The sequence below is a fragment of the Oncorhynchus keta genome, chromosome 29 (assembly GCF_023373465.1).
Source record: "Oncorhynchus keta strain PuntledgeMale-10-30-2019 chromosome 29, Oket_V2, whole genome shotgun sequence".
Classification (NCBI taxonomy): domain Eukaryota; kingdom Metazoa; phylum Chordata; class Actinopteri; order Salmoniformes; family Salmonidae; genus Oncorhynchus; species Oncorhynchus keta.
This window is the reverse complement of record NC_068449.1, coordinates 48,053,544-48,077,362: the sequence shown is the minus strand read 5'-3', so window position 1 is coordinate 48,077,362 and position 23,819 is coordinate 48,053,544. Positions and strand designations below refer to the sequence as shown.

The 23,819-nt window shown below is 42.4% G+C and overlaps 2 protein-coding genes and 1 long non-coding RNA gene across 16 annotated transcripts in view; 1 reads left to right on the top strand and 2 right to left on the bottom strand.

Moving 5' to 3' along the window:
* The window catches only part of LOC118361893 (zinc finger protein 79-like), a 190,887-nt gene that overhangs the window by 116,330 nt on the left and 50,738 nt on the right, over positions 1-23,819 (bottom strand). The gene's annotated exons all lie outside the window — the stretch shown is intronic.
* LOC118361864 (zinc finger protein 213-like) overlaps positions 1-23,819 on the bottom strand; it is a 76,025-nt gene that overhangs the window by 34,247 nt on the left and 17,959 nt on the right. The window contains exons 1-5 of one of the 13 annotated variants that reach the window (XM_052485319.1): positions 11,436-11,569; positions 11,137-11,276; positions 10,767-11,015; positions 2,906-3,030; positions 1,035-2,677 (exon numbers count right to left, since the gene is read on the bottom strand). The exons of 2 other annotated variants lie outside the window; for them this stretch is intronic. In XM_052485319.1, coding sequence (XP_052341279.1) covers positions 1,367-2,677; positions 2,906-3,030; positions 10,767-11,007 — 1,677 coding nt within the window. In that variant the 5' untranslated portion in view covers positions 11,008-11,015; positions 11,137-11,276; positions 11,436-11,569 and the 3' untranslated portion in view covers positions 1,035-1,366. Of the gene's footprint in view, positions 1-1,034; positions 2,678-2,905; positions 3,031-3,858; positions 5,610-10,766; positions 11,277-11,435; positions 11,698-13,861; positions 17,789-17,961; positions 18,093-18,516; positions 19,154-23,819 lie in introns of those variants that run through there. 10 more of the 13 variants (XM_052485320.1, XM_035742146.2, XM_052485317.1 and 7 more) reach the window with 10 other exon arrangements.
* On the top strand, positions 18,710-22,262 carry LOC118361994 (uncharacterized). The gene is made up of 3 exons (XR_004821111.2): positions 18,710-18,850; positions 19,768-19,895; positions 21,080-22,262. It is a non-coding gene; the product is annotated as an uncharacterized LOC118361994 (long non-coding RNA).

The following is a 23,819-nucleotide window of genomic DNA, read 5'->3' as shown; positions in this document are numbered from 1 at the left end:
CTGTTAAATCATGCTGATAGCAGAGTCAGGATTTTGCACAAGCAGTATGAGTCCATGGACCCATCCTTCCTGGTGTCAACGGTATAGGCTGGTAGCGGTGGTGTAATGCCGGCCAATCTGCAACAGCTGCGCGATGCCATCGCGTCAGCATGGACCAATATCCATGTGGAACGTTTCCAACTTGTAGAATCTGCGCCCTGAAGAATTCAGGCTATTCTGGAGGCAAAAGGGGGCCTGACCTGGTACTAGATGGGTGTACCTAATTAACTGTATGTCTCCCTTACCTTGCTCCTCCCATCTTTTGTTCACTCAGCAGATCAATACTCTCTGGTCAGTCTATTGTTTCCTCTTTCACCAGTGCAGATCAGGCTTCCCATCCTCCATGTCTACTTCATGTGCCCTTGACCCAGGCACTGAACCCTAATTGCTCCTCAATTTGAAGCTACAGCAACAAGATGTCAATTTGTTTTTGCTGTTCTCCAAATTGCATTTTAGAGTTTTAAATTGTGTATAAATGCAGTAAATAAGCTTAAATGTTATAGAAATTCCATGACCATGGTTCCCCAGACCCTCCTCACATCCCTCCTCCTCCTCCTGGAATAGACAGGTGATACAGATTACACAGACATACACTCCCTCAGGTACGTACACACGCACAGATACGTTTCCACTACGTTTCAGTCCTATACTGTAGTTACATAATGACTTCATTGTTGTTAAACTCATCACGGTGGACATAAACATTGCTGTGGTTAAAAATAAGTAAGCTGTGATAAGTCAAAAGTCAGACCAACCTGACTATCTATTTTCATTCATTTATTTTTGACTACCTGACTAACTATTTTGACGTGTACAGTAGGTTTGTTAGTATTATTTAGTAAGTTTTTTGCTTATAAGGACTGTTTTGTGTATGCAGAATATATGATATGATGTATGTTAAAGGGAGTCTCAATGAAAGTCTTAGAATTTAAAAGTCCTATTTTGTGTTTATTAAACATAAACACGTTTGAAATACACCATATGAAAACCACGTCTCAACAAAAAATCTGCATGAATTTAATAAACTGCATACATTCTCATTAAAAGTGTCTTGGGGAAAAACCTAAAGTAGTTGAATGGAAGTAATGAAATAGGCATTTGTGAACATTATATAACCTACACAGTACAAACACAATATATAACAGACTTTTTCGGCTTACATATCTACTATGTCTGGATGCAATATTCTACCCAGGAATATTCAACATTGAAATCTGTTACTCTTGTTATTCCAAATGGATGTCTGGATCTTTTCTGCTGATAATAATGAAAATGTATCTTTGTCTTTAATACAGAGTTTGATCTAAATGTCTAACGAGAGGAATGGTTACTTGCTATGTTCAAGAGTGGAATGGTTTTTCTGCTGGTGTATCATGAGGTAGCTCCTCTCAGAGAACCTCTTTCCGCAGTCCATACAGGCAAACGGCCTCTCTCCCGTGTGGACCTTCAGGTGCATCTTCAGGTTGCCAGCCTGGGCGAAGCGCATGTGACATTGGGTACAGCTATAGGGTTTCTCCCCCGTGTGGACCCTCTGGTGCCTCTTCAAGTCACCAGCCTGGGCAAAGCGCATGTGACACTGGGTACAGCTGAATGGTTTCACCCCTGTGTGGACCCTCTGGTGCCTCTTAAGGCTGGACGAGTGGGAGAAGCGCATATGACACTGGGTACAGCTGAAGGGTTTCACCCCTGTGTGGACCCTCTGGTGGATCTCCAACTTCTGGAGGCAGCTGAACCCTTTGTTACAGAACATGCAGAGGAACCGTTTCTCATTACTATGGTCTGATGTTGCTCCCCCTGCCTGAGCCTTGGTCCTTTGGTCCTTCGAGTTCAATACCTGATTGAAAAGGATGTTGCCGTGTGAATCGGAAGGCCCCATTGTCGTGGACACTGGGTCGCGATCCCTGAACGCGTGTAAAGGGGAGTGGGTGGCGACATTTTGATTTGTCCCTAAGCTTCCACTGTAATCTAACAAATCTCTGCCCTGTGAGTGTCTGTCTCCTAGATCACTATCTGCATTCCATGTGGGAGGAGCATCGCCCTCCACTTTCACAGTCACCTCATCTACCACTATAACCTCCTCTTTCTTATCTAGGCACCCTTCAGAGTATACGCTACTACTGTACCGGTTCCAGTCCCCTCTAGACAGATCATTATGTGTCTCTAAACCCAAGGGCATGTTGCCAGGGTCCACCTCTGTATTGTAAGAACAAGACGGATCATTGCCAGTCTCTAATGCGTCACCTGCATCTCGATGGGAATGAACTGTCCTTGGGCTCGGGTTACTGTAAAGTAAATACTCTGAGCCAGGAGCAGGAGGACAGCCAAGTGGCCCCAGCCCCAGTCTCTCTGGGTCTGACCTGTGGTCAGAACCTGTGTGTAAAAGCCTTTGTGTTACAATTAAAGTCTCTGTGTCGGTCTCTGACTTGAGGACAGCGTTCAGCGTTCCACTGTCCTTTGTGATGTTGGCTTTGGTGTTGGGCTGGGGCGAGGCGGTGAGGTACGTTGTGGCTAAAGGGGATGCCACTCCAGCCACTGTTTCAGTCTGGATGTTTCTGTTTTGTTGTGGGTCGTTTTCTTCAGTCCTCTCCTGCTTGACCAGAGACGATCCTCCAGGACCTGCAGCCTCTACATCTACAGACTGACATAAGAAGAGGAGGTTATTATCTGTACATGAGTTGAATTGGATAACAACGTCATAGGGAAGTCTAACAAGCTATAAATTAGGATGTACATGTTAGCAAGTTTATTATTATTATTATTTTTTAAACCTTTATTTATAAGTAAGTCAGTTAAGAATAAATTATTATTTACAATGACTGCCTATTTGATGTACTGTAATTTTTTTATGTTACAGTATTACACTAACCTCTATCACCATAATGTGCTGGGTTGAGGTTCCACTCCCCTCATCAACAGTGATTGGTTGGTCATCTCTCCATGTATTGTCTCTTGCTGGCTTCACAAAGCTCTTGTGGCCTCCAGAGAGATGTCCTTCACCAGAGAGAGCGATTGGGGGAAAAGAGGTGGTTAGGTTAGCTACTGTCAATGCTCAACGTCATATAGTTTTGTCACCATTGACAGTTTTGACAGTGTGTCCGAATTCCCATACTTGCATCCTAATAAGTATGCCTTTTGAGTATGCAAAAACAAAGTATAATAGTATGCGACATTTCAAAAATCTAGTATACTTTAAATACTAATTTCGCATTTGACAACAGCTGATCAATTAGATAAGGGGATGAGCTCCCGAAATCAACGAATAGCGTGAAAAAACTCAATCCCGCATGACGCATTCTCAGTATGCGAAAATAGAATGCATGTGAATTTTCAATGATCGAGATGGTTTAAATGCCAGGATGTTATACTCATCTCAGCTCTTTATCTAGTAGAATTAGATGCACACTTTCCCAAAATGCTTTGGAAGAGGTAAGCTGCGAGTGATTTGCCCTATTTCTCTTTGAGTAGCCAAACAACAAGTAGGCTACTTAATTGGGAAGATGTAGATTTTGTTCTCAAAATATTTGAGTATTTAATTGTAGGCACTAGATTGTTGAAAACAGACGTTGTTTTTTTTCACCCAAAGAGGATTTCTGTTTTCTCATTGAAAAGTGCTAATTGTTTTCTTGGCCTTCGTCAGAGCTTTTAAACTAAATACTACACCATATTTTGATATCTGAACGTGTCCGCACAGGGGTTTCGGGATGTGGCTGCGTTATTGATGTCATGTTAACCAGGCCTTTTGATTTTAACATATGGATTGTTTTAGTTTTGCAGGCTAGGCTACCTATTTAACGATTTAATGTAGGGATGAAGCCTTACCATTGATTCTGATCTCGTTCCCAATGATCGGTGCTTTAGTTTTACGTTGCTGTCCAGGGGTTCTGAATTTGCGATGCATCCGACTGTCCACGTTTTTCTGTGCAATAAGCCTTTTTATTTGAACATTTGATTTGTGTACTGGGTTATTTGATTTAATTTATATACAGTGAATTCTGAAAATATTCAGACCCCTCAACCTTTTCCACATTTTGTTATGTTAGTCTTATTCTAAAAATTATTTTAAAAATGTTGCCCTCAATCTACACACAATACCACACAATGCCAAAGCGAAAACAGTATTACAAATTTAAAAAACTCCCAAAGGTGCTTCAACAAAGTACTGAGTAAAGGGTCTGAATACTTATGTAAATGTGATATTTCAGTTTATTTTTAATAGATTTTCAAAACGATACCTGTTTTTGCTTTGTCATTGTTGTGTGTCGATTGATAAGGGGAAACAAACCCCAATTTAATCCATTTTAGAATAAGGCAGTAACTGTGGGGTCTGAATACTTTCCGAATGCACTGTATGTTACAGCAATTTTGTTTCACTAATAAATATGACGTTTTAAATAGGATAGATGGGCTATGGCAGGGGTAAGCAACCCTGTTCTTGAAGTGCAGCAGGTACTGACTGATATGTTACGTTTCGTATGGTATGTATTCATTTGTGGATGTCGTTTTGTTGCTAACCTTACTTTGCTACCTGCCAACTTTATGGTTTTTAACTTTTTAATTACAGTTTATTTTTTATTTTTTCCCTCACTCAACTTTTTTCATTCAACTTTTCACCCCGGACGCTTTATCTGGGCATGGTTCGTCAGGACCTCCACCAGCCGAAGCTAAAAGTAGTAACATTAATAACATGATGCCTTCTAATTGCAGTCGCTGTTCTCATAATATACAGGAGAACGATCACCTTACGGCGAGGATGGATGTGCTGCAAGCAATCGTTAGACAAGGGTAATTTCAGTGTAGAAAAGGATGAAACAGCGTCTGTGCCCCCAGTAAATACAGATCGTAGTATAAATCTTCTCGCACAGTCCCCGCAGCCGGACAATTTTCTCATGGCTTCTGGAAGGAAATGCTGTAGGAATGCTCAACCGGTGTCGCTCATTCAGCCGACAGAAACTTTCAACCGGTTCTCCCCATTAATTAATCAGTGAGTCGGAGTCAGAGGCCGAGCTTTCTCTGGTCTCTACTCCTCCCGTTACGGGATCTGAGACGCCGAAGGCTCCCACCATTAGCTCTGACAAATTGAAAACCCTAGTCATTGGCGACTCCATTACCCGCAGTGTCAGACTTAAAAGGAATCATCCAGCGATCATACACTGTTTACCAGGGGGCAGGGCTACCTACGTTAAAACTAATCTGAAGATGGTGCTGGCTAAAGCTAAAACTGGCAAGAGTATAGGGATATTGTTATCTACGTCGGAACCAACAATGTTAGGATGAAACAGTCAGAGCTTCAGGAGGGAAATCAGCTAGAAAGATGTGTCGGCATCGAGTAATTGTCCCAGTTAGGGGGAGTGATGAGCTCTACAGCAGTCTCACAAAACAATCGCTGGTTAAACTGTTTTCTGCCCCTACCAAAATATCTAATTATCTACAAATTCTACCTCTTTCTGGGACTTACCCACAAACAGGACCACGCCTGTCCTGTTGAGGAGTGACGGACTCCATCCTAGCTGGAGGGGTGCTCTCATCTTATCTACAAACATAGACAGGGCTCTAACTCCCCAAGCTCTACAATGAGATAGGGTATAGGCCAGGTAGCAGGCTGTTAGCCAACCTGCCAGCTTAGTGGAGTCTGCCAGTTTAGTGGAGTCTGCCACTAGTACAGTCAGTGTACTCAGTTCAGCTATCCCCATTGAGACCGTGTCTGTGCTTCGTCCAAGGTTGGGCAAAATGAAACATGGCAGTGTTCGCTTTAGCAATCTCACTGGAATAAAAACCTCCTCCATTCCTGCCATTATTGAAAGAGATTGTGATACCTCACATCTCAAAATACAGCTACGTAATGTTAGATCCCTCACTTTCCAAGGCAGTTATAGTCAATTAATGAATGAATCACTGATCATAATCTTGATGTGACTGGCCTGACAAACATGGTTTAAGCCTGATACATTGACTGTGTTAAATGAGGCCTCACCTCCTGGCTACACTAGTGACTATATCCCCAGCGCGTCCCGCAAAGGTGGAGGTGTTGCTAACATTTACAATAGCACATTTCAATTCACAAAAAATAAACTACTTTTTCATCTTTTGAACTTCTAGTCATGAAATCTATGCAGCCTACTCAATCACTTTTTATAGCTACTGTTTTACAGGCCTCCTGGGCCATATACAGCGTTCCTCACTGAGTTCCCTGAATTCATATCGGACCTTGTAATAATGGCAGATAATATTCACATTTTTGGTGACTTTAATATTCACATGTAAAAGTCCACAGACCCACTCCAAAAGGCTTTCAGAGCCATCATCGACTCTTGGTTTTGTCCAACATGTCTCCGGACCTATTCACTGCCAAAGTCATACTCTGGACCAAGTTATGTCCCGTGTAACAAATGTTGTGGATCTTAATGTTTTTCCTCATAATCCTGGACTATCGGACCACCATTTTATTACGTTTGCAATCGCAACAAATAATCTGCTCAGACCCCAACCAAGGATCATCAATAGTTGTGCTATAAATTCTCGGACAACCCAAAGCTTCCAAGATGCCTTTCCAGACTCCCTCCGCCTACCCAAGGACGTCAGTTAACCACCTAAGTGAGGAACTAATTTTAACCTTGTGCGATACCCTAGATGCAGTCGCACCCCTAAAAACCAAAAACATTTCTCATAAGAAACTAGCTCCCTGGTATACAGAATATACCTGAGCTCTGAAGCAAACTTCCAGAAAATTCTTAAGGAAATGGCGCTATACCAAACTGGAAGTCTTCCGACTAGATTGGAAAGACAGTACCGTGCAGTATCGAAGAGCCCTCACTGCTGCTCGATCATCCTATTTTCCAACTTAATTGAGGAAAATAACAACAATCCAAAAAAAACATTTGATACTGTCGCATAGCTAACTGAAAAGCAGCATACCCCAAGAGAGGATGGCTTTCACTTTAGCAGTGATACATTTTGTGAACTTCTTTGAGGAAAAGATCATGATCATTAGAAAGCAAATTACCGACTCCTCTTTACATCTACGTATTCCTCCAAAGTCTGCACAACTCTGCCAGGACCTAGGACCAAGGGAGTCACTCAAGTGTTTTAGTACTATATCTCTTGACACATTGATGAAAATAATCATGGCTTCTAAACCTTCAAGCTGCATACTGGACCCTATTCCAACTAAACTACTGAAAGAGCTGCTTCCTGTGCTTGGCCCTCCTATGTTGAACATAATTAAATGGCTCTCTATCCACCGGATGTGTACCAAACTCGCTAAAAGTGACAGGAATAAAGCCTCTCCTGAAAAAGCCAAACCTTGACCCAGAAAATATTTTAAAAACTCATCGGCCTATATCGAATCTCCCATTCCTCTCAACAATTTTAGAAAAAGCTGTTGCGCAGAAACTCACTGCCTTCCTGAAGACAATGTATACGAAACGCTTCAGTCTGGTTTTAGACCCTATCATAGCACTGAGACTGCACTTGTGAAGGTGGTAAATCTTTTAATGGCGTCAGACCGAGGCTCTGCATCTGTCCTCGTGCTCCTAGACCTTAGTGCTGCTTTTGATACCATCGATCACCACATTCTTTTGGAGAGATTGGAAACTCAAATCGGTCTACACTGACAAGTTCTGGCCTGGTTTAGATCTTATTTGTCGGAAAGATATCAGTTTGTCTCTGCGGATGGTTTGTCCTCTGACAAATCAACTGTAAATTGCAGTGTTCCTCAAGGCTCCGTTTTAGGACCACTATTGTTTTCACTATATATTCTACCTCTTGGTGATGTCATTAGGAAATATAATGTTAACTTTCACTGCTATGCAGATGACACAAAGCTGTACATTTCGATGAAACATGGTGAAGCCCCAAAATTGTCCTCCCCGGAAGCCTGTGTTTCAGACATAAGGAAGTGGAAGGAGGCAGATGTTCTACTTTTAAACTCGGACAAAACAGAGATGCTTGTTCTAGGTCCCAAGAAACAAAGATCTTCTGTTGAATCTGACAATTAATCTTGATGGTTGTACAGTCGTCTCAAATAAAACTGAAGGACCTCGGGGTTACTCTGGACCCTGATCTCTCTTTTGACGAACATATAAATACTTTTTCAAGGACAGCTTTTTTCCATCTACGTAACATTTGAAAAATCTGAAACTTTCTTTCCAAAAATAATGCAGAAAAATTCCTCCATGTTTTTGTCACTTCTAGGTTAGACTACTGCAATGCTCTACTTTCTGGCTACCCGGATAAAGCACTAAATAAACTTCAGTTAGTGCTAAACACGACTGCTAGAATCTTGACTATTGATCATATTACTCCAGTGCTAGCCTCTCTACACTGGCTTCCTGTTAAGGCAAGGGCTGATTGCAAGGTTTTACTGCTAACCTACAAAGCATTACATGGGCTTGCTCCTACCTATCTTTCCGGTTTGGTCCTTCCGTACATACCTACGGTCACAAGACACAGGCTTCCTTACTGTCCAAAGAAAAGCATGGGAGAAAACAGCTGGAGGCAGGGATTTCTCCTGTAGAGCTCAATTTTTATGGAATGGTCTGCCAATCCATGCGAGAGACACAGATTCGGTCTCAACCTTTAAGTCTTTGTTGAAGACTCATCTCTTCAGTAGGTCCTATGATTTACTGTAGTCTGGGCCAGGAGTGTGAAGGTGAACAGAAAGGCACTGGAGCAACGAACCGCCCTTGCTGTCTCTGCCTGCCCAGTTCCCCTCTCTCCACTGGGGTTCTCTGCCTCTAACCCTATTACAGGGGCTGAGTCACTGGCTTACTGGTGCTCTTCCATGCCGTCACTTGAATGGGTTGAGTCACTGATGTGATCTTCCTGTCCGGGTTGGTGCCCCCGTTGAGATGTGCTGTGGCAGAGATCTTTGTGGGCTATACTCGGCCTTGTCTCAGGATGGTAAGTTGGTGGTTTGAATATATCCCCCTAGTGGTGTGGGCGCTGTGCTTTGGTAAAGTGGGTGGGGTTATATCCTGCCTGTTTGGCCCTGTCCGGGGGTATCGTCGGACAGGGCCACAGTGTCTCCCGACCCCTCCGGTCTCAGCCTCCAGTATTTATGCTGCAGTAGTTTATGTGTCGGGGGGCTAGGGTCAGTCTGTCATATCTGGAATATTTCTCCTGTCTTATCCGGTGTCCTGTGTGAATTTAAGTATTCTCTCTCTCGCTCTCTCTCGTAGGACCTGAGCCCTAGGACCATACCTCAGGACTACCTGGCCTGATGACTCCTTGCTGTCCCCAGTCCACCTGGCCGTGCTACTGCTCCAGTTTCAACTGTTTTGCCTGCGGCTATGGAACCCTGACCTGTTCACCGGATGTGCTACTTGTCCCAAACCTGCTGTTTTCAACTCTAGAGACAGGAGGAGCGGTAGAGATACTCTGAATGATTGGCTATGAAAAGCCAACTGACATTTACTCCTGAGGTGCTGACCTGTTGCACCCTCGACAACCACTGTGATTGTTATTATTTGACCCTGCGGGTCATCTATGAACATTTGAACATCTTGGCCATGTTCTGTTATAATCTCACCCACCCCTCATAGCCTGGTTCCTCTCTAGGTTTCTTCCTAGGTTCTGGCCTTTCTAGGGAGTTTTTCCTTGCCACTGTGCTTCCACACCTGCATTGCTTGCTGTTTGGGTTTTTAGGCTGGGTTTCTGTACAGCACTTTGTGACATCAGCTGATGTAAGGGCTTTATAAATACATTTGATTTGAATCACCCATTTCGTATGCTATGTTACGAATTTGCAGAACTTACAATATGTTATGAATTTGCAAAACATATATGCTATGAATGCTAGCTGGCTAACATTAGCTAGGCTAGGGGTTAGGGATAAGAGTTAGGTAAAAGTGTTAAGGTTAGGGGAAGGGTTAGCTAACATGCTATGTAGTTGCAAAGTACCTAAAAAGAAGTAGTTAAAGTTGCCAATTAGCTAAAAATGCTAAAGTTGTCCGTAATGAGATTCAATCTCGCAACCTTCGGGTTGCTAGATGTTCGAGTTATCCGACTAAATGTTTTGCCTTAAGTAACCATCTGCCTTATGTAACCATACCAAACATAACCTATCATACTAATTTTGTCTCCCGGATTTACATTTTACTATGTTACATCTAGTCTATGAGACCAGGCTGACCCCTGGGCTACAGTGTAGGTCGAATGTGACAAGTTAACTATAACCAGCCTGAGTAGGCCTATTCTATTTAGAGAATTTAATCATTATCAAGTTGGTTAATGTAATGTCTGCTGAATTTGTAAAAATCCACCGGCACTCAGTCCTGCCCCACCTACTCAGCCAGTCAGGAGTAGCTACTGCGTTGCGGCCGTTGCATACTGCATACTTTTTTTACTAATGGTACTTGCTAAATAGTATGTGACGATGAGTACACAGTATGCAGTTTAAGTATGGGTATTCGGACACAACCACTGTCTATAATTGGCACGGATGTACGGTAACACTTCGCAAAACATATACTATTTATAGATTGATTATGTTCCATGCATCTTATTTTCATTGAGTAAATAAATGCAGTACATTTTTAAAAAATGGTTAGAATATAATTTTGTGTCTTTGTTCAAGATTGCTAAGTAATCAGGGGAATTATTGCATACTATTCCAAAACTGTCAAAGACCCAATTCTGGTGAACTATGTGGTTAATAACGCTTCTAAAGTCACACATGCGCAGAGGGGAACGGGGCAACAGGCCCAGAAGCCTCGTCCTGCAAAATGTACCTCTTGCCATCCCTCTGTATTGGTCGAGGATCTTGACACTACTGGGACGACTGGCGAGAACGCGCTCTCGCATTGTCCTCTCTGCGCGCTCCCGTGATACCTTCATTTCCAGTAGCTGTAGTTTCCTTCGCAATCCCCGGTTTTCTTTCTGGCTTTGAGTTATTTCCAATCGAAACACTGCATAGTCGTCGTCTACGAGTTTACAGATCTCTGCCACGGCTGCATTCGCTAGAACCTCCATAACGGAGGCTATTTGAGTGTGAAAAACCACACAGTTAGCCATTGTTAGTAGCTAGTTAGCGTTACCTAGATAACATCTATCAATATTTTGAGTTCTAGGGTTAATACATGTCTAAATAACAACACAAACGCTTAACGTGGAAATTGATCTTGGTCGTTCTTGATTCCGTTGACTTCTTCTTTGGTAGATTGGCGGTCTTAAACGTCTAAGGTGCATGCCGCCACCTACTGTGCTGGAGTGCGTGGTCAATCACGATTCTCAAAGCTCTACTTTGATAGAAAAGAAAACCCATAAAACTAAATCCTCATACTACTAAGAAAATAAAAAATAGCCATATTAACTTCCAACAGACCATCCCCCAAATCCCTTCCAACCCCCCCAACCTTAATGACCCTACACACTTGAATATCACCCTCTCCTCAACATACCTGTAACAATACAACACATGCTCCACTGTTACATCAACTATGCACTCCAGACGCAAAGCATTATGCTTAACGAACACCAATTCTAACTTCCTAATCTGACCTTTGAATCTTGATCCACCGACCTTTCTTTAGAGGGCATATAAATCTTGGGCTCAGAGTCCCACCTCTTCTGCCACACATCTATCAAAGTGGCTCTGATCTTACATTTGGCCTCACCTCTACCCAGTGGTAGAGTTCATCGGTTTGTCTTCTACATATAGTATTTTGAAAATCTAATTCAGGAATGTATACGCCTGTTCCTGTGCGACCACTATCTGGGTTGTTTACTTCTTCTTCATGTGATTTTCCGGCAGACTGGACGCTTTGATGCGTATTGCTGCTGTTCACAGGTCGGAGTGTGAATTTTACATTTTGGTCCCCAAAAAAGGAGAAAATGGGAAACATTTAAATTGCACCACTATCTAACTCTGCACCTATATGCTATCCCCCAAAACCCACCACCCCATCCCACTACTTTGGCCCCAAGAGATCCTACAGGCTGCCGGTCTGGGAGGATGGAAGCCCTTCCCTCAAAACTCCCTGTAGGTCTTCTGTACTAAAATTGCTCATACCCAAATATTTCTCTGCTGCTGCAACTACAGCATCTATCTTTGATTCATGTGATTTCCGCTCCATCAGTGCAGTGCAGTTGATCACCATGGCTATACACGCAAGAAATCCAACCTTTCTAAAAATGTATCCTCTCTGGATCTCTTTCATTTGCTCAAGTTATTGTCTAACTTGTTGGGAAAGTGGTCAAAGTAGCTGATTTGTGTCAAAAGTTGAACGTTTGGAAGTCATGTCACAATGGGCCCTTTAGAATGCTGAGGAAATCCCATGAAAGTAGATGGACAAAAAGCTTAATAGTGCCACGAAACTGGCAGGGAGCAGGTCTCGAACCCTCGACCTTCGAGCCTGAGGTCCGGCGCGCTATCGACCGTGCCGCAAAAGCATTCTCGTGCGGCAGAGTCGATTTCCGCGCTTACAAACCCAGGGTCGTTACAATATTTTATAAAGTATGAAGTATATCAAACACTTGTCATAAGTATATGACAACTGTAATAATAGAGAACAGAAGACAATGAGGCACTGAAGTACATAAAAAATATATTTCACAACGTATTTGGACAACAGAGGGATGTTCATGAAGTCCTCTCTGGGCTGGAGTAGGATCAGTGTGTAGAGGGACTCTCTGCCTGGAACGGGGAACCCCTTTCCCTCAGAGCACCTCTGACCCCGGCGTGGACACACATTAACTGAGCATAGCATAATGTACATGTGAAATTCATTATTTGAAATGCAAATGTAGAACGTTTCTTTTATTTATACTTTTTTTATGCTAATGAAGACAAACTAATGCAAGCAGTGAAATGTGATACCAATGTTTTGGTCAAGATTCATACCTGGGAGATGTCTGAAGTGAAAATGCAATACACTGGGTTGTGATAGCTTCAGTATCTCTGCAGCACATCTGAATGGAAGCAAGTTTGTGGTTGTGAAATGAACACTGGATCCAGCAGGGTATTATTTTCTGTGGTCGCAGCTTGTATCAACTGTGCGTACCCTCTCTCGTACAACAACGTCAAGATGGGCTTGTCAATCTAGACAGCAGATTCTTGTGGAAGGAGTGTGTACTGGTCTCAATGTTTTTGTGACTTAACTGTAGAAAACAAAAATTGTGGCACATCTAACAGACCGAGTCAAGAGGGCTATTAAATGCAAATTGAGACCAAATGTTGCTATGCTAACCAGGGAAATGTCACCAACGAAGTTACATGAGTGGGACATTAGCTCAATGAAAGCAGTCAATGAGGTTACTAAAACAGCTCTAACCTTTGATTGTTAGAAACTATTCCTGTTCTGATTTCATATTTGAAAAGCAGAGGAAGATTTCCTACACTAACGTTTTGTCTCACTTCTTGGGAAAATGGTTAGAATGATTTTTTTTTTGAGGGTACCAAAACAGCTCTATCGTTAGATATTTTTGCTCTGATTTCAGATTTGAATAGCAGAAAAGTAGAGGAAGTGTTCAAACACACACTTTGAAAGTGGTCAAAGTAGCAGATTTGTGTCAAATGTTATATTGTTGTTTACAGTGAATATAATAGAATGTTGGAAGTCAAGATGTCAAAATGGACCCTTTAGAATGTTGTGGAAATCCCATGAAAGTGATTTCCAATGCCTCGCAAAGAAGGGCACCTATTGGTAGGTTGGTACAAATAAAAAAAAGCAAACATTGAATATCCCTTTGAGCATGGTGATGTTATTAATTACACTTTGGATGATGTATCAATACACCTAGTCACTACAAAGAAACAGGCATCCTACCTAACTCAGTTGCCGGAGAGGAAGGAAACCGCTCAGGGATTTCACCATGAGGCCAATGGTGGCTTTAAAACAGTTACATTGTTTAATGGCTGTGATAGGAGAAAATTGAGGATGGATCAACAACATAGTTACTCCACAATACTAACCTAATTGACAGAGTGAAAAGGAAGCCTGAACAGAATAAAAATATTCCAAAACATGCATTCTGTTTGCAACAAGGCACTAATGTAATACTGCAAAACATGTGGCAAAGCAATTAACTTTTTGTTCTGAATACAAAGTGTTATGTTTGGGGCAAATCCAATACGTCACTGAGTACCACTCTCCATATTTTCAATCATAGTGATGGCTGCATCATGTTGTGGGTATGCTTGTAATCTTTAGGGACTGGGGAGTTTTTCAGGATAAAAAAATAATTGGAATGGAGCTAACCACAGGCAAACTGGGGTTTCTTACCAAGAAGACATTGAATGTTCCTGAGTGGCCGAGTTACAGTTTTGACTAAAATCTACTTGAAAATCTAACCTGAAAACAGTTGTCTAGCAATGTTCAACAACCACTTTGAAAGAGAGAAGAATTTAGAAAATAATAAATGGGCAAATGTTGCACAATCCAGGTGTGGAAAGCTCTTAGAGACTTACAGACTCACAGCTGTAATTACTGCCAAAAGGTGCTTCTACAAAGTATTGACTCAGGGGTGTGAACACTTACGTAAATTAGATATTTCTGTATTTCATTATCAATACATTTGCAAAGATGTCTAAAAACACGTTTTTGAATTCAGGCTGTAACACAACACAATATGGAATAAGTCAAAGGGTATGAATACTTTCACTGTATATTTCCCGGACTCTGACAAGGCTCATTCTAATATTTCTTAATTTCTACATATATATATATATATATATATATAAAATATATATTTGTTAACATTTATTTAACTAGGCAAGTCAGTTAAGAACAAATTCGTATTTACAATGACGGTCTACACCGGCCAAACCCAGACGACACTGGGCCAATTGTGCGCCACCCTATAGGACTCCAAATCGCGGCCGGTTGTGATACACCCTGGATTTGAACCAGGGTGTCTGTAGTGATGCCTTTAGCACTGAGATGCAGCACCTTGGACCGCTGCGCCACTTGGGATTATGTGTGTATTGTTTTATGTTACCTGGCATTAATTACTGAACTGTTGGAGCTAGAAACACAAGCACTTGCGTGCACCTGCGATATCATCTGCAAATCTGTGTATGCGACCAGTGAACTTGATTAGATTTGATTCGATTTGTTAAAGCGCTGTCGGGTGAATGCAGAACAGGGTAAAACCACACATACACAGATCTCAACTAAGAAACTGCATTAACTTGATAAACTGCATTAATTTCCTCATTAAAAGTGTCTTGGGAAAATAATGTAGTTGGTGAATGGATGTATAAAATAGGCATTTGTGAACATCATATAGCCTACACCAGTGATCACCAACCAGTCAATCTTCAAGACATTCCACACCAAACATTTCTGTAGAGAAAACGACGATAAAGGCTTGCGCTCCTTTTAAAATGTGATTTGTGTTGCGCTGTTGGCGGTAGGTGCTGTCACCGGTTAAGCAAAGTCGCCCCATTTTGAACCATTCCATTTGTTTGAAAAGACAAACCTACCAGGCGGACCGAGTGACTGCGCCTACTGCACTGGCCAATCAGATAGCTCAAATCACTGTGCCAACAGAGCTTCCACAGTAAAGTTTGATACTAGCCTACGTAAGACTTAATAACTTTTAAAACCATGACCACAGAGCCTGTCAAAGAATACAGTAAAGAGCTGCTGTTTTTATGAGTGAGTTTGTGTCAAAAATAAAAATAATTCAGCACCATTGCAAAACATAAAATGCTCTTCTCTACTACTTCCACTCGCGATGCAGCTGCAATGAATGAGTAGCCAAGTGTATTGCTAGCCCTGCGGTTTTTTATTATTATTAGTCCATCGTCGTGTCTACTTTAAGAGGAATATTTCACTTTCGACTCGAGTTTCGCCATCAGGTGGAAGACGGTGTCCCCTCTCTCTGTTCAGTCTCACCAGAGGAAAAGTAGGAGAGAGCAGTGACTGTGAGAAGTGGACCCTCTGCTGTTCTCTCCCTCCACTGAGACTAATGCTGTTTTCGAAACAACTGGGAACTCTGAAAAAATTGAGATCCAACTGGAAAGAATAGCTTTGAATGAATTCCAAGTCAGAAATTCTGGCATCTTTCTAGACCTCAGACTTTCCAACCTGAAGATTACTGACATCATGATTTGACCTAGTTTTTCCCCCGAGCTCCCATTTGTATTGAAAGCACCATGACAATCAGATGCAGGTACCATCAGTCCAGTAAAATAAAAAAGCAAATTATTTCAATTTATGCTAAGAAAGTTGCTACACCAACTGATCTATTTTGTAAACAAAGCTTGAGTTTTGAAATATGGTCTGAGAATAACAAATATTGGCAGGCCAGGCATATAGCCAGTATGCTGTGATAATGTATTAGTCCTACTGCCCAAACCTCATTCCTACAAAACTGTTAAGTAATGTTTTTTTTTTTTTAATTCTGAGCGATAGATCAATGAAAGTGATCTTGAATAGGTTGGTGACCACTGGTCTACACAGTATTGTAGGATGCATTATTCTACCCAGGAATATTCAACACTGGAATCTGTGACTCTTGTTAATCCAAATGTTCTGCTGACAACAATGAAAGTTAATCTTTTAATGCAGGGTTTGATCTAAACGTCAGAAGCTATCGAGTCAAATGGTTACTTTCTATGTTATAGAGTGGAATGGTTTTTCTGCTGGTGTATCCTGAGGTAGCTCCTATCTGAAAATCTCTTCCCGCAGGGCGTACAGGCGAACAGCCTCGCTTCAGTGTGGATCTTCAAGTGCATCTTCAGATGGTGCTGGTGGGAGAACCTCTTCTCACACTGGGGGCAGCTGTAAGGTCTCTCTCCTGTGTGGACCCTCTGGTGCCTCTTCAGGTCACCAGCCTGGGCGAAACACATGTGACACTGGGTACAGCTGAATGGTTTCTCCCCTGTGTGGACCCTCTGGTGCCTCTTCAGGTTGCCAGCCTGGGCGAAGCGCATAGAACACTGGGTACAGCTAAAGGGTTTCACCCCCTGTTTTTTGCCAGATGTTGCTTCCCCTCCCAGAGCCTGTGCTCTAGCCCTGTCTTTTGAGTTCAATGCCTGATCCAAAAGGGCACAGCCGTGTGAATCGGAAGGCCCCATTGACGTGGACACTGGGTCGCGATCCCGGAACGGGTGGACGACATTTGGATTTGTCTCTAAGCTTTCCCTGTAATCTAAGAAATCTCTGCCTTGTGAGTGTCTGTCTCCTAGGTGACTATTTGCATTCCATGTGGGAGGAGCGTCGCCCTCCACTTTCACAGTCACTTCGTCTACGACTATAACCTCTCCTTTCTTATCTAGGCAGCCTTCAGAGTATGCACTACTACTGTACCGGTTCCAGTCCCCTCTAGACAGATCATTCTGTGTCTCTAAATCCAAGGATACGTTGCCAGGGTCCATCTCTGTAGCGTAACTACAAGACAGGTCATCAATGCCTGTGTATAACACCTCACCATCTCCACGAGAATGAACCGTCCTCTGGACCTGGTGAAATATCGGTAAGTATTCTGAACCAGAAACAGGAGGACAGCCCAATGGCCCCAGCCCAAGTCTCTCTGGGTCTGATCCATGGTCAGGTCCTGTGTGTAAGAGCCTGTGTGTTACAGTTAAAGTCTCAGTGTCCGTCTCTGACTTTAGGACAGCGTTTGGTGTTCCACAGACCTCAGTGACAATGCGTTGGTAACTGGACTGCGCTGGGGCAGTGTCCTCCGTGGCTACAGGGGGCATTCCAGTCGGTACAGTCTGGATGTCTCTGCTTTGCTGTGGGTCCTCCTCTCTTTCAGTCTTCTCCTGCTTGACCCCAGGACCAGCAGCCTCTGCATCTGCAGACTGACACAAGAAGAGGTTGTTACCATTAAATTAGTAAAATTTGATAAATGTTGTAGGGAAGAAAGCTCCCTTTTGGCAGATAAATAAGGATGTACATGTAAGCAAGTGAATAGCCGGCCACATTTGATTCACAAAGTAACTGTAGTTTTTTTATGTAACACTATTACACGAACCTCTATCACGATAACCGGCTGGGTTGAGGTTCCACTCCCCTCATCAACAATGATTGGTTGGTCATCTCTCCATGTATTGTGTCCCACTGGCTTCACAAAACTCCTGTGGCCTCCAGTGAGATGTCCTTCACCTGAGAGAGTGATTGGGAGAAAAGAGATGGTTAGGTTAGCTAATGTTAGCTAATGCTCAATGCTGTATTGTACTCTATTGACAGTTTTGAAACTGACTATAATTGGTAAGGATAACGCTTCTCATAAATTATTGATATACTATTTATTGAGAAATGTATTGTTTGATGCATCACAATGTTTTCATTGAGTTAATAATAGGACATGCAGTAAATCAAGAATTTGATAAGAATATGGTTAAAATATCATATTGTCTTTGCTCAAGATAACTAAGTAATCAGGCGAATTATTGCATACTATCCAAAATATGACCAAGACCCAATTCTGAGGAACACATGTGCAGAGGTGAACGGTGCGACAGGCACTGAGCTATATATGAACCGCGACAGGCCGCACAAGCTCGGCCTTCTGCAACATGTACAGTACCTCTTGCCATTCCTCTGTGTCTGTCGACGAGCTTGACACTACTGGGACGACTGGCGAGGACGCGCTCCCGTGCCACCTTCAGTTCGAATAGCTGTAGTTTCCTTCGCAATGCCCTGTTTTCTTTCTGGCTTTGAGACATTTCCAAACGAAACACTGCATAGTCGTCGTCTACGAGTTTACAGACCTCTGCCACGGCTGCATTCGCTAGCACCTCCATGATGGAGGCTATTTGAGTGTGAAAAACCATACTGTTAGCCATCGTTAGCTAACGTTATCCGCTAACTAGCTGGCTAGCGTTACCTCGACAATCGATAACATCTGTCAACCAAGTGCTGTAAGTATGTGATGTTGTGCAGTTAAATTGCTCATTTTGAGTTCCATGGTGTTAATAAACGTATAAATAACAACTCTAACGTGGAAATTGTTCTTGGTCGCTGTTCTTTTCCGGTTACACTTCTTCTTTGGGTTTTATGTCGAACTACACGCAAAAAGATGTATTGTCGCCACCAACTGTGCGGAATTAAATAAAAGATCCCAAAATACTAAATTAATGTGGATAAAAATACTGACTACCCGAAATCTCCCATCAACATGATCCTGTCTTCATCTGTTTAAATCAATAATCCATGTCTGATCCCTACACCGGCTCAGGAGCCTGGGAGGATAGCACGTCTTCCATCTGCAATAACCCTGGTAAATCTTCCGCTGTGAATTACTAAAGACCCAGATACTTTTCCTGCTGCAGCTACAATGAGTTCCTTTCTACTTGAGCTGTGCAGCTTCACAGCTGCAATGAAAGCCACAAAATCCACTTTCTTTACATACAGCAAGTCTGGTTCTCTTGGTTGACAAATAGGCCTATTGACTATGAGCATTGATGCATCAACTACAGTACCATTTCTTCAACTTCACTTGCTCACTCAATTATTTTGATTGCCTAGGAGCTCAGATGTACCGCCCTAACTTTTGCCACCTCAACCTCCTTCACCCTTACAGGGCACTCCACAAACTCTGGGCCATGATCCCAACCACAATTGCAACAAGGCCATTCTTCACTCCGATCTGTATACTCCACCCATCTGCACACACTTGAAACATGGCCATATCCTATACAATTTTTACACTGTTTTGGTGATAAAAGCTCTTGCTGCGTAACTCATATACCTCAGCTTCACATGCGTAGGGAGGTGCTCATCATCAACAAACAATAGAACCGACTAACTTTCTTCAATTGTTCCTTCCGCTTTGCAGGTCAAGCGACGGGCACGAACCACACCTTGGATTCCTGTCACAAGGTTTTCCTCCCTAACTTCCATCGACACCCTGGAGACACCCTACTTCGGAGTTCAAAGCACGATACTTCGGGTGACTCGATTCTTGTGAGACCCACTGCCCTCTTCCTCTGTTCCTCAGACACAAAATTAATTAAGCCCACTCCTGGTCACTCTGATTGAACTTTTATCAACATACGATTCACCCTCTTCGAGACCCCGAACGGATATCCCAGATAAACATCATCATCAAAAAATCTATAAAATATATTATCTTCCCCCTTTAATTATTGACACTTTTTCATTTTTTTCATTCCATTCTTCGACACTACTGTTGTCCATTCCTCTCCTTCAACTCCACTCGAAGCACTTTTCATTTCAAACTCGGTATTCACTTCTGCCATCACCGACGGTTACCTCTGTTTACTTCTTCTTCTATGATATAATGGCGGTCCGCAAACAAACATGAGCTCCACATTTCTAAATCCTCCTACTTAAGTAATTCTAAGAAAATAAAAAAGAGCCATACTAACTTTAAATAGACCCCCCCATCTTCCAAATCCCTTCCAAACCCTGTTAAGCCTCAATAACCCTATACATCGACCATAGACTTCAGACACAAACCATTCACATGCTTGGCAACCAGATGTAATGTACAATGGACTAGGTACAATCGGGCAAAAACCACCTCTTCCTTCCTAATCTGACTTTCTTCGGAGGGCATATCAATGCAGACCCTTGGTCTCATTGTCCCATCTCTTCTGCCACACATCAATCGAAATGGCTTTGATCTTACATTTGGCCTCACCTCTACCCAGTGGAACATTAATTTAAATTACATCTTGTTTCAAATCTCTTTTGGCTATCTGGTCTACAATTTCATTCCCTTCCACGACCAAATGGGCTTAGACCCAGCAGAATCTCACTACTATACCTAGGTTCTCAATTCTCCATAATAATATTAATGCCTCCAATTGTACATCACTCCTATTCGATTTGCCAGATGATAAACTATTCAATACAGACAGGGAATCTGCGCATACTATAATTCTGACAGGTTGTACATTCTCCACAGTTCAAATGAGTATACGGAAAGTTCATCTGTTAGTCTTCTACATATCTGCACATCAAATTCAGGAACGTAATCGCCTGTTCCTGTGCGCCTACTAGCTGGGTCCTTGGATCCATCTGTGAAAAGCCGTAAAAATGCATAAAAACTAATACCAATGTAATTGTCAACCAGTTTCCCTATATCACTGACTTCTGACCTATCTTTTCTTTTCTCTACCAAGGTTAGATCAACAACAGGATCTTGGAGTAACCACTGAGGAACATCCCCCTATCACCACAGAAGGGCCAACCTCCAATTCCCTCAGACCACTCATCAGCAAGCTTTCCAACTGTCCAACCAAAACCACTGCCTTGTCCACTAATACATTCCCAACAGTCATCTAGAACAGTAGCAGTGGGATGGTCAACCTCACAGCCTTTCAGCCTAACCCAATAAGCTAATTACCATTTTTTACACTGAATATCCGAAAGCATCTCACCTACCTCCACTAGTAAGGCACATGCAGATGTTGATTTAAATGCACCAATACATATCCTGAAAGCTGTATACTGGATTCTGTCCAGCCTCTGAAGCCAAGTCTTCGCCGCTGTTCCATAAACTATACACCCGTAATCAATTGTCGTTCTGATCAGAGCTCTATAAATATCCATCAACGATTGTCTATCAGCACCACATTTATAACCAAAGACCAAGCGCATAAGATTCACCACCTTCTTACACTTTTTTTTCAACATTTGACATGGTATTTCCATGTATATCGCTCATTGAGCCATAGACCCACATATTTGTACTTAGAAACCCTCCCCATAGGCTGACCTTACAGAAACAACTGTATATTCTCAGCAACTTTCTTCTTAGAGAGGAACATACAGCAAGACTTTCGCCACTGACAATTTAAAACCCCAGTCAATTGACCATCTTTCAAAATCCACTATAGCTTGTTGAATAGATTGTCACATGAGAGATATTCCTTGTCCCCTTTCAAATAGCTCTATCATCAGCATATACGTAAGCCCCAATAGCCCAACCTACATTCAAAAACACATTGTTAATCATAATATTGAACAAAATAGGACAGATCGATCGCACTGCCTTGAGGAATACCATTGTCAACTCCACAGGCATCAGATAAAATGGATCCTATTTTAACTAAAAAAAAGAGCGATTAAATAAGAACACCAAAACTCAGTTGTATATTCTCCCACCAATACCAAGTCTATCCATCTTAATCACATTGTATTGTATGCCTTTTCAATGTCAAAAAAGACAGTAGCCATTACTCCATGACCAGAGTTTTTTCAACTTCATTGTTCACCTTTACTAATGCATCCAAAGTAGATCTACCTTTATGGAATCCACTTTGCCATTGACTCAATAAAAATCTATGTTCCAGGAAATCTGACAATCATCTTTTCCATCAGTTCACACAATTTAGAGATCAGTGCTATTGGTCTAACTATCAGCACATGAAGTGTCCACTCATCCACTTCACTCACGGGCACATGCCTTCAGAAAGTATTCAGACCCCTTGACTTTTTCCACATTTTGTTACATTACAGCCTTATTCTAAAATGGATTAAATAAAACAAAACCCTCACCAATCTACACACAATACCACATGTTTTAGAAATTTTTGAAAATGTATTACAAATAAAAAACAGAAATATATTATTTACATAAGTATTGCGATGAGACTCGAAATTGAACTCTGGTGCATCCTGTTTCCATTGATCACTCTTGAGATGTTTCTACAATTTGATTGGAGTCCACCTCTGTTAAATTCAATTGATTGGACATGATTTGGAAAGGCACACACCTGTCTATATAAGGTCCCACATTGAAAGTGCATGTCAGAGCAAAAACCAAGCCACGAGGTTAAAGGAATTGTCCGTAGAGTTCCAAGACAGGATTGTGTCGAGGAACAGATCTGGGGAAGGGTACCAAAATATTACTGCAGCATTGAAGATCCCCAAGAACACAGTGGCCTCCATCATTCTTAAATGGAAGAAGTTTGGAACCACCAAGGCTCTTCCTAGAGCTGGGTGGAGAAGGGCCTTGATCAGGGAGGTGATCAAGAACCAGATGGTCACTCAGAGCTCCTCTGTGGAGATGGGAGAAACTTCCAGAAAGACACCATCTCTGCAGCACTCCACCAATCAGGCCTTTATGGTAGAGTGGCCAGACAGAAGCCACTCCTCAGTCAAAGGCACATGACAGCCCGCTTGGAGTTTGCCAAAAGGCACCTAAACCATGAGAAACAAGATTCTCTGGTCTGATGAAACCAAGAATGAACTCTTTGGCCTGAATGCCAAGTGTCACGTCTGGAGGAAACCTGGCACCATCCCTACGGTGAAGCATGGTGGTGGCAGCATCATACTGTGGGGATGTTGTTCAGCAGCAGGGGTTGGGAGAGGCAAAGATGAACAGAGCAAAGTACAGAGAGATCCTTGATGAAAACCTGCTTCAGAGTGCTCAGGACCTCAGACTGGGGTGAAGGTTCACCTTCCAACAGCACAACGACCCGAAGCACACAGCCAAGACAACGCAGGAGTGGCTTCGGGACAAGTCTGAATGTCCTTGTGTGGCCCGTACTTGAACCCGATCTAATATCTCTGGAGAGACCTGAAAATAGCTGTGCAGCAACACTCCCCATCCAACATGACAGATATTGAGAGGATCTGCAGAGAGGAATGGGAGAAACTCCCCAAATTCAGGTGTACCAAGCTTGTAGCGTCATACCCAAGAAGACTCAATGCTGTAATCGCTGCCGTGCTTCAACAAAGTACTGAGTAAAGGGTCTGAATGCTTATGTAAATGAAACATTTCTAAAAACCTGTTTTTGCTTTGTCATTATGGAGTATTGTGTGTAGATTGAGGGGGGGGGGCGATTTAATCCATTTTAGAACAAGGCTGTAACGTAAGAAAATGTGGAAAAAGTCAAGGGGTCTGAGTACTTTCCG